At 46.0% G+C, this 10655-nt stretch overlaps 2 protein-coding genes across 2 annotated transcripts; one reads left to right on the top strand and one right to left on the bottom strand.

Moving 5' to 3' along the window:
* Positions 1-896: 896 nt before the first annotated feature.
* pmvk (phosphomevalonate kinase) lies at positions 897-4130 on the top strand. Its single transcript, XM_005744088.1, has 5 exons — positions 897-2560; positions 2893-2956; positions 3345-3497; positions 3570-3699; positions 3780-4130. The coding sequence occupies exons 1-5, from the start codon at positions 2466-2468 to the stop codon at positions 3938-3940; spliced, it is 603 nt and encodes a 200-aa protein (XP_005744145.1). The 5' UTR covers positions 897-2465; the 3' UTR covers positions 3941-4130.
* A 452-nt stretch (positions 4131-4582) lies between these two features.
* On the bottom strand, positions 4583-9068 carry LOC102207341 (tropomyosin alpha-4 chain-like; the record flags this gene model as incomplete). The annotated part of the gene is made up of 7 exons (XM_005744185.2): positions 4583-5373; positions 5685-5754; positions 6179-6241; positions 6394-6469; positions 7562-7632; positions 8620-8737; positions 8926-9068. Coding segments are annotated over 7 exons (624 nt in total), but the record flags the coding sequence as incomplete, so codon positions are not given.
* Positions 9069-10655: the final 1587 nt, after the last annotated feature.

The following is a 10655-nucleotide window of genomic DNA, read 5'->3' as shown; positions in this document are numbered from 1 at the left end:
TAAAGATCCAAATGGGACACAAAAAAAACAAACAAAAAACCCCCCAAAAAAACAACTGCCAGCTAGCAACGTCCCTCTCACCGGTAGGTTAAGTTATTTTTAGCCAATTACAAGTTGAACCTGGTAGTTGGGGTTGTTAGCTAAGATACCATCATTAAGAAGCGGCACAACTAATGCATTTTCATTTCATTTTTTTTTTAAAATTTGTTTCACACATGGTTCAGCAGTATTTGATTTCCTTCACACAAGTCCTCATTCATATTAATATAGCACCGCACCCATAGGTGAAAAGGAGCAGGAAGAGGAATAAATTGTTATAAGCACCTGCCCCCTATCTGAACTCCAATCAATCTTACAAGTGGGCGCACTCTAACATTTATCTATATTTAACAATGCAAAACAAAACAACAAATGAATATAATCAACAATATACAATTCTACTAATATAAAATACTACAAAAATACTACTCTTGCACCGGTTTTCAGCCAACAGGTCCTTAGACAGGCAGCCAAAATCATCAATGACCCCTCTCACATTCTTCACCCCGCATTTCAGTGGCTCCCCTCCGGGCGGCGCCTCCGCTGCATTTCCTGCAGGACTGAGAGGAGGAGCGCCACCTTTGTCCCCAAAGCCACGCTGCTTTTTAACTCCAGCTGATAAGACCATTCCCCACACCAGAAACAAACTCTTCTTATACTACCGACAATTCATTCACTTATAGTCACTTACAGTTATTTACTGACCTTTCAGTCACTTTAATTTTAAAACTGTAAAATTTTAAAACTGTGTATATACTGTATATTCTGTGTATTTATTATCTCACTCTTATTACCTGTTTATGCCCTGTCCTTATCTTCAACGTCATGCTGCTCTGTTGTATGTTAATTGCCCCCTTGGGGATAAATAAAGTCTCTCTGATTCTGATTCTACTTGATGGCACAGAAGAACTGTTCCTTCCACATTTAGCCCAGTTATCGTTTTAAGCGTGTAACACATTTTAAAACTGTGTATATTTGTACAACTCTTAAGATTATCATGAAGAGAATTCCATGTTCTTATACCGCTAACCGTCAGACACATTTGCCTTTGTGAGGTCCTAGCAAACTGATGCCTCAAATAAAATTTCCTTCTACAATCCCCACTTCCTGAACACAATACAAATAAACTTTGTAACTTCAGAGGTAATGTATTATTTTTTGCCTTGAACATGATTAATAATGTTTGTAATTTCACTAAATCTTATAATTTCAACAAATTCGATTTTATAAACAGATTATTTGTATGTTCTCTATATTTAACATTATGAACCATTCGTACCACTTTCTTCTGTAACAAGTATACAGGTTTTATATTACTCGCATATGTATTCCCCCGCACTTCAGCACAGTAACTGAGGTAGGGGGAAATTAGTGAGAAATATAATACGCATTGCCTTATAATCTAATACCTGACATATACAGTGTACTGTCAGTGCAGAGGATGAAATCAGCCAGGACAGCTCAGGAAACATCTGCTCACATCTGGCTGAATTCATGGGAACTTCTAATCAACCACTCAGCTGCCTGTGCGCTGAGGCACGCGCCTCAGGTGGACATGCGATAGCTGGGTGAGAGGTCAACACCCTAAAAAACGTATTTACTCTATCATCGCTCAAACAGTCCGCTTTCTGACGTCACAGACGCCCGAGTGAGGGCATCAACAAAATGCTGCATAATTAAAGTTTCCCTCACGCGCACAGCGGAGCTCCTTAAGACTGCCGCGAGCCTCCCTGTTCTCCCCACGACACGCGCCGCCATCTTCGTCGGCTCACGAAGGCGTCATAAAGGGTCGTACTAAGTAAAGCAGGAGCGGCAGGAACGTCAAAACGGAAAAGCTCCCAGTCCGGTTAATGCTCGGGAATCACTCGGGACTGACCTGGATTAGAATTTGTCCATTTCTGAGTTAAAGGTTGTATTAGATTTGGTTCTTGATGACGACGACGACTATTATTGATCGCCTGGTTTTGTTTTGTTTTAAAATAATAAAGTTTCTAGTTTTAAGCTAAAATCACCTCTAATCTGTTTTTTAAATTTCAATTTTCAAAGTTTGTTTTTTTAGCCTCGCTCTTTCTTTCTTTACGTTAGCAGTGACGACGCCCCCTCCACCCTGCACAGTGGTTCAGTCCACATCTGACGACGACCATGTGTTACCGTAATATCGCTATTGCGTTACGCAAACCGAGCTCCGTTTTGTCCACAAACAGCTTGACGCGTCGCAGATCGATGGCCAGTCGGTTTGGTATTGATAATTGATCAGATGAAGCTTCGGTGACTGATGACCTGCGCTCGCGGAGGACTTTGGTTTTGTTCCTTCCAGTCTACTGGGCCAGTTACGGCTCCGGTCCGTCATGGTCCGACCGGAAATCTGAACTGATAAACAGAAGCTGATCGATGCGCGCGGAGCTGAATGAGAGGATTGATCAGCAATGGAGGACCGGGTCTCCGAGCCCAGCCTGGTTCTGGTCTTCAGTGGGAAGAGGAAGTCCGGAAAAGATTACGTGACGGAGCTGATCCAGCAGAGGTAAACACACCTGGAATATTTCGTAATTTATGGAAAATTCAGCAACAAGAGACATTTGAATTTTCACAGCAGATTTCGGACCCAGTTTCAGCTCCACTACAGCTAAAACAGAAACCAGAGAAGAACAAACTGCACTTTTTGTATAAGATAACCCACCGCCACCATCATCATCATCATATCACGATCCAGTTTTTAAATCCGCCTTTCTTAATGTTAACCTTGTATTTGTAAATATTTGTTAGTTGTGTTTCCGAGTGTTTGTTGTTTAAAACACAAACACCTGGAACACTTGAACACCTGTCCATGTTTACCTCACTGCGCTGACCGTGCAGGTTGGGCCCTGACGTCTGCTGCATCCTGCGCCTGTCTGGACCCCTAAAGGAGCAGTATGCTCAGGTGAGTCTCACCTGCTCCAGATGCACCTTCACACAAATCTCTGCACTTTACCTGGAGGTCATGAGTTTAGATCCCTGGCCAACTGGTTCTCCTGGATTAAGGTGGGTGACCGTCCAGGTCTCGGAGCTCCTTCAGGTTTGCTCAGGCTGATGACGATGGAGGATGTGCGAGTAGGGCAGCAGGTTTGATCTCCAGAAGGTTCCTGGGAACCACCTCATGGACCACATCCTCCAGCAGCAGTTTATAGTCATACTCAGACATGTGTGAGGTGTCCAGGTGAACCAGCCCATTCGGGGGTCACACCTCATCATACCTGTTTGCTACTGTACCTGAAGCTGATAAACCACAGCCAGACACTATACCAAGAAGGCTGCTTCTGGTTCTGCAGGAACACGGTCTGGACCTGGACCAGTTGATGGGTCCTGGACCTTATAAGGAGCAGTATCGAGCTGACATGATTCACTGGGGAGAATCTCGCCGCCGCCAGGACCCCGGCTTCTTCTGTCGCCTGGCGAGCAGAGGAGCCTGCCAACCAGTGTGGGTAGGTGAGCGTGGATCATGTTGCTGTGATGTCATCCTTCAGACAGCTGAGCTGTGCTCTGTGATTGGTCAGTTGGTGAGCGACGCGCGGCGGCTCTCAGACCTGCAGTGGTTCCAGGCAGAGTTTCCTCAACAGACTCAAAGTGTCAGAGTTCAAAGTTCCGAGAAGACCAGGTCACAGAGGGGGTGGAGCTTCACTGCAGGTGAGATTGAATCCTCCTACTAACCGTTTGTTTCTCTCACCTTTTTCCGTCTCACCTGTCTGCCCATCTCGGTCTCTCAGGTGTCGACGATGCAGAGTCGGAGTGCGGTCTGGACAACGGAGTTGAATTTGATTGGATTGTAATCAATGAAGCCGACGCCCCCTCGTTGGACGAGCAGCTGCGTCCAATCTTGCAGCTCACTGAGGAAGCAGCTTCAACATCATCAGTAAATCAAAGCTGATCATCAGTGACTGATCAGGTGGTCCCGCCCACAGAACTAACAGGTTGACCTAACCTGCAGCTCAGGTGTTTCAGAGCAGCTGATGCAGGTGGTCTGGCATGTTGTTAAAGAAGGGAGGACGGCATGCTTTCAGCAGAATGAACTACAAAACTATTGTTCAGCTGATCAATAAAGTTTTATTTAACACCTGTTCAGGCCCTGTGTTGTTGTGTTTAGAAGTTTGTAGTCCCCCTCAGCTGTTGCTGGTGTACGAGCACCCTCTGCTGGTCTGAGCAGGTTAAATCAATGATTTCAATGAGAAAGATGACAGCCGAGGCTTCGTTCCAAACTCTGCAGTTCCTACTTTAGTCCAGCAGATGTTGAATGAACGTGGCTCTGCAGCTGGAAGACAACGCTGGTGTAGTAAAAGGAGCCATTTCACCGGCTCTCAGCACACGCCTGTTCCACAAGCCTGAAAGTTTACCCAAGTTTGCACTTTCAGTCACTAGAACGTGACCAGGTTTTAAGACTGAGCCTAAAACTGACCTGGTGTCAGTTTTTAAACTCTCCTGCGGACGTGTATTTGTACTGCAGTACAACTTCACAGCTGCCTCACCGTTTCAGAGGAAAATGAGTCGATCGATCAATAACCCCCAGACTCTGTTTGGGTCTACATACGGTACTTTTATTTTATAAAATCCTGTTTCACTTTCACGATTTATTACAATGAACTGTGACATCATCAGTGATGACAGCACCTGCCTCCAGGTAATCACTTTTCTTAACTTTGATTCTGTCCTAAGGTCAAAGAAAACAGGAGGCGTGTCTGGCTTGTGATTGGCCCCTTTGTTCACCATATTTGGCAGTTGAATGCCTCCGTTATTGGTCACTCCAGTAAGCCACACCCCAGAAGACAAAAACAATAATTAATTGGCTAACAGAAGATTGGCTTTCATCAATCAGTCATCAATATTTATTGTGGCAAAGTGAACTAAAGCAGGAACAACAAACCGTTAAGACAAACACGCCATTAGTCATTAGTTAACGAGGGGCGGGGCTGTTAGTCACTCATTATTACAAAAACATGACTGGGGTGGAGGCAAAGCAAACTGTGCAGAAAAAGTTCAAAGTAGGAATGTGAGAAAAGAGGGGGAGGGGCCAAAGGTGAGGGGAGGAGCCAGATTGGAGAGGAAATATCTCCCACACTCCTCTCATAGCAGGATCAGAGGATCTAGTTTTTGACCTCCAGCAAGCAGAGAAAAGGGGAGGGGCCAGTGACAAAAGGGGTTGAGCCAGAGGAAGAAAGGGAAGAGGAATATTTTGGCCACAGAGTTTCCTGACATCCACGTCAGGTAAGGCGGAGCCAGAGGTTCAGCAGGAGTTGAGCTCCTCCATGGTCTGGTTCAGGGTCGCCTGGAGCTCCAGGTTTGCGTTCTTGGCAGAAGTCAAAGCATCTGCAACACAGAGAGGAGGGGCCAACCAGTCAATGACCAATCACATCAATCACAGGCTGGTCTCTGAGGTCTTACAGTTTTACTTTGTGACCTCAGCTGGCAGCTGATAGTGTAGTGGTAAGACTATATGCCTTTGGAGCGGGAGTTGCAAGTTCGCCCTGTATTCAGTAAGGGTCCTGCTAGAAAACCATGCTAAAACCTGGAATGGCGCAGCTAAGTCTGCAGGCTGTCCGCAGCTCGGACACATGTTGTACTGTGTATGTGACAAATAACACTTGTTGTCTGTGATGAATATTGATCGTGGGCCTCACCTTCCAGACCGTCGATGGTTTTCTCCAGTTTGGCCACCGAGCGCTCGGCAAACTCAGCTCTGGTCTCAGCCTGAAACACAGGAAGTCGGATGACAAAAGGGAAATACACACGGGGGAGAATGTGAAAAGCTGGTCTGTTGCAGAACCCTGGTTTGTTGTTTTGTGCAGGATAAATAGTCAAACTGAAAACGCTCGTACGTCCTGGTTTTATACTTTCTTAAACCCTTTCAAGATATTTTTTGTTTAGTTTTTTCAAAATAAAACATCACACTTTATGGTCACATTAATCTTGTTTAATATTCGTGACCTCAGACAAAGTCTCAGACCTTAATTATAAAATTGAAAATACATTACACACTTAGCCTTAAACCGACAATTGGCTGACTTTATTCAGATGCTTCCCTCCATGCAGCTGACAGCTTTTATTGTGAAAAGAAGAAACAAATCGAGTTTCTCCAACAGGTCGTGACGTCACAGGTGAACATGACACTCACCTCCTTCAGTCTGTTGCGCAGACTCTTGATCTCCTCCTCATACCTGTCCTCCTTCTGAGAGTACTGACACACAGAGACAGCAGCCAATCAGAGAGCAGGTACACACAGGTGAGCACACAGGTGTGAGGCTGAACCGTTTTTGGTTCCAGAGACTGCACCGGCTCCGTTCCCCGGCAGAATTACCTGTGCCATGAAGCCCCACCCCCTCCTCCTACCTTGTCGGCTTGGGCCTCCAGAGACTTTGCACTTGTGAACACAGTTTTCAGCTCCTCCTCCAACACCCGGGTCTTGCTGCAGGTCAAAGGTCACATCAGAGGACACAGTGTGTCAGACAGAGGACACAGTGTGTCAGACAGGCATGTGGGCAGGTAGGCTCAGGTGGTGTCAGGTATCAACTACGGTACCTTCCGACTAAAGCAGGATGCACTCAGCAGAACCTGGAAATGTTATGAGCCTGACCCAACTGTTCATATGGTCCCCATCTTTAATGTTCCCGCCTCAAGACTTAGACAGAGCAGCACACCTGCACAGGTGCTGCTCTGAGAGATTGCCAGGTACGCAACTGATGATGTATTCTGTCGCCAGGCAGACAGGTGCAAGGTGGAACACCATAAATGTGATCTGTAGGCTCCGCCCCTTTGTTTTCAAGTCATGAGGATGCCAACAAAGCCATTGATTTACATTTCTACCTCACCTGCTGCTTGACATCCTGTTATCAAGATGGCTGCCGAGTGACGAGAACTGCTTCTAGAAGGATTTTAATCAACCCGACACCACCTGAGCACCCTATGAGTTTGTGTGTGTGTCATCAGGTGTGTGCGCGCGCACTGTCAGGTGTCATTGAGCCTGCAGGTAGATTCATGCAGAGCAACAAGAGGAGGAGGGTGAGGAGGAGGAGCTGAAGCAGCAGATAAAGGTCAGAGATCATGGAGGCAGTGGGAGGTCAGGAGGAGGAGCTTCACTCGGTCAGCAGGTCCAGGTCACGTCACCCTCAGTACCTTATCCTCGGACGCCTGCAGACTCTTCAGCGAATGATCGAAGCTCCTCAGCTGCTCCTCCAACCTCCGAACCTTACTGTGAGACAGGTGGAGGCAGGTAGCAGGGCATGCAGACAGTTGCCGTAGAAACAGACAGGGAGAAAGAGGCGGAGCTGTTACAGAAGCAGTGTGGCATCACATCAATGTGATGTCAAAGTTACCAGGTGTGTCAAAGCAGCTTCATGCTGTTACAGAGGCAGGTATGTCCACTTCATTAGGAACACCTACCCGCTCGAAACTCACCTGTGTGGTCCCCGAGGTGTTCCTAATAAAGTGGCTCTGAAAGTGTGTGTGTGTGTGTGTGTGTGTGTGTGTGTGTGTGTGTGTGTGTGTGTGTGTGTAGAACCTCTCGGCCTGCTCCGCTCGTTCTTCAGCTCGCTCCAGCTCTCCTTCCACCATCACCAGTTTACGAGCCACCTGTCAATCAAACAGCACACTGCATTCCTGTGTACGACACCACTATGTACTACTAGGGCTGGGTCATATCATACCGTTCACGGTAATACCGATAGATGTATAATATGGCGATAGAATATGGGTAAAACGTGCATGCGCTGTGCCTTTGTTTACATGCGCACATGGCGGCGACGCAGAACGAGAAGAGCGAGAGCGGATCGTTGAATGAAACAATGAACCTGAACTGGTTTGTAAAAATGCTGCAGCTTCACTGGTGTGGAACTGGTTTAGCTTTCGTCCGTCAGATACACAACAAAGCACTATTGTTGGTAGCGCATGCTAGCGGGCCGTCGTTATTACCGTGTTGTTTGGAAAATACGGCGCACTTAAAATCATCCTTTGATTTTTCTGAAAGTCGACAGAGCCCCTTATAATCCCGTGTGCCTTATGTATGAACTCTGGTTGTGTTTACTGACCTCGAAACGATTTTATGTGCACGGCGCTCGAAAATCTGTCAAATGTTTCAGTACGACTTTGCTGAGCTACGAAGCCGCGCCGCTTGATGGATTGTCGGAGCATTACGGCTGTCGTAGGCGGAGCCTCGCGGAGTGATACGTACTGTGCTTCAGCATAATGTTACCGTACTGTGTGTGTATAACCTCTTTTTAAGTGTTGTGGATGTTATACATGGTTATGCTGAGGATGTGTCGGCCAGTTTCCACTGGAAATGCCTTTTGGTTAAACTGTCAGCGAGGAATTTGCATTTGCACTGTTAAATGTTTATATAACTTTAATGCAGATAAAACAGCTGCTTGTTTAAGTGAAAATACTTTGATGTTTTTTTTGCACTAATAAAGTTGAGGAGTTGTAAAGTATTTTGTCTCGTGTCAATTATATCGTCAATTATATCGTTATCGCAGATTTTCAGATGTATATCGTGATAAATATTTTGGGTCATATCGCCCTGCTCTAACTATGTGGTAATGCCAGTAGCAGCGTGTGCAGTACCTCCTCATACTTGCGGTCTGCCTCCTCAGCGATGGTTTTGGCCTCCCTCAGCTGCACCTCCAGCAGCTCCATCTTCTCCTCGTCCTTCAGAGCTCTGTTCTCAATCACCTTCATCCCCCTGATTGTGGACAAAGTTATGTGATCACATTCAACCTTTGACCTTCTCAGCACTGCTGCTGTGTAAAACAGCTACAAACAAATCCTACAAATCCTGCAGTGCTTCTCATAGTACTGCCACAGTATTACTGTGTATTATTACAAGCTGTAGTACTTTGCAGTATTTGTGGAATACAAGCGCCCTCTGACCTCTCGCTCTCGTCGGCTACCTTCTCAACCTCGTCCAGCTTGTGCAGCGCGGCGGCGAGTCTCTCCTGAGTGCGGTCCAGGTTCTCCTCGCTGAGCTGCAGACGTCGACCGAGAGACGTGACCTCGGCCTCCGCCTGCGGGGAGACAGACACAGGTCAGCTGACACATCGACCTCTAACCCCCCAGGGGCGCAAACATCCGGTCATTCCCCATCCTGTTCCTTCCTTTCACAATAAAATTCCTTTTCACACACACAGGTGCGCGCACACACAGTGACAGCTGCACATGAAATACTTAAAGCTAAAAATGTGTTTTTACTAGTTATGAAACATTGTTATTGTAGTAATAACAAGCTTGCTCTGGTTCAGGAGCACAAACAGGAAATGACACAGGAATCCTCTGTTTTATAAATAATGTTTCTGATTTCATGATTCACAAACAAAAACAAAGCTTAACTGTAGTTTGTCTATTTACTCTTAAATTATGAAACTCGACTTTAATTCTGCTTAAAGTCGAGTTTCAGCAGCAGAACGCACAAGCAGACTGCGGCCTTTTTAATCCAGCACCTTTAATCTGGAGGTAACAGGAAGTGAAACGGGTCAGGCTTCCTGTACGCATCAGGTCACACAGCCAAGTGTGTGTTATCAGCAGCTTCATGCTGCCGTTTATCAGCGCGTCACGCCCTGATACACACACACACACACACACACACACACACAGTACTGCAGTACTCAGAGTACACACTCCGCTGACAGGAAGGGTACTGGATATTTACTGTAACAGGTAGCAATGAGGCTGTGCACACTGTGAGGGAGGAACCACATGTGAGCCACCTCCAGATGTGCGTGAGTCAACGCACCTATCAATCATAGGCATTTTCACAACACTTTGATAATCGGAGGAAATGATGTCGCTGCAGCACAACAACAGTAAGATAAATAACAGGATATTTGTGGAGTCCGGTGACGTAGGTGGTCAAGATGGCAGCTTGAATAGAGATTGACAGACCACGCGACTTTCGCACATTGCATGCTGGGAACTCGTGGCAAAACAATCCAAGTACCGCATCACATGCAAGCATTTGCAGCACCGCAAAACGTTCATTCTCCGGTTCCAATACCTTCTTGGTTTTTCTTTGCCGCCCAAAAAAGGTATGTACAAAACGAAGGAGAACAATGCCGGTCCGTACAAAGACAGACTCGACAAAAAGGCAAAGAAAAGATATGAGGGGGAAAAAAAATCAAAGGAGTGAAAGGGTTAGACCCTTACGAGCCCTTACTTTCACCACGCTCATATTTATAATTATACGGTTCTTGGAGTGAGTGCACTTGTCACGGACAAACGAGCGGCATTTAATCCCTGTATACGGCTGCTGCACCAAAGGAAGATAAAGTTCTCCCTACTGTTCCCAGCGGTGCTGGTGCTGAAAAAGGGCAGACGTGAGTTTACCGACACAAAAAAAAAAAAAAAAAAGCCCAGGACTACATTCTGTCTTTACTTTAAGGGAGATATTTACAGTCAGGGCTTGGATTTAAACACTACCCTTTTTCTTTTCCTTTTTTTTTTCTTGCCCTAGCGTTAATTAACATGCTATACACGATATACTTTGCATTTAACTGTTTAGTTTCAATATTATAGGGCTTCGCAGTTTTATTTGAGTTATTCAGTTGTGCTGCTTCTGAGGATACGAAGCTCACTAAGACTATTAAATTCCTGTAAGTTTTTCAGTT

The sequence above is a fragment of the Pundamilia nyererei genome, unplaced genomic scaffold, assembly GCF_000239375.1.
Source record: "Pundamilia nyererei isolate P.nyererei 1_Seehausen unplaced genomic scaffold, PunNye1.0 scaffold00139, whole genome shotgun sequence".
Lineage (NCBI taxonomy): Eukaryota > Metazoa > Chordata > Actinopteri > Cichliformes > Cichlidae > Pundamilia > Pundamilia nyererei.
The sequence above is the reverse complement of the archived record's forward strand: the minus strand, read 5'-3'. Positions and strand labels throughout refer to the sequence as shown.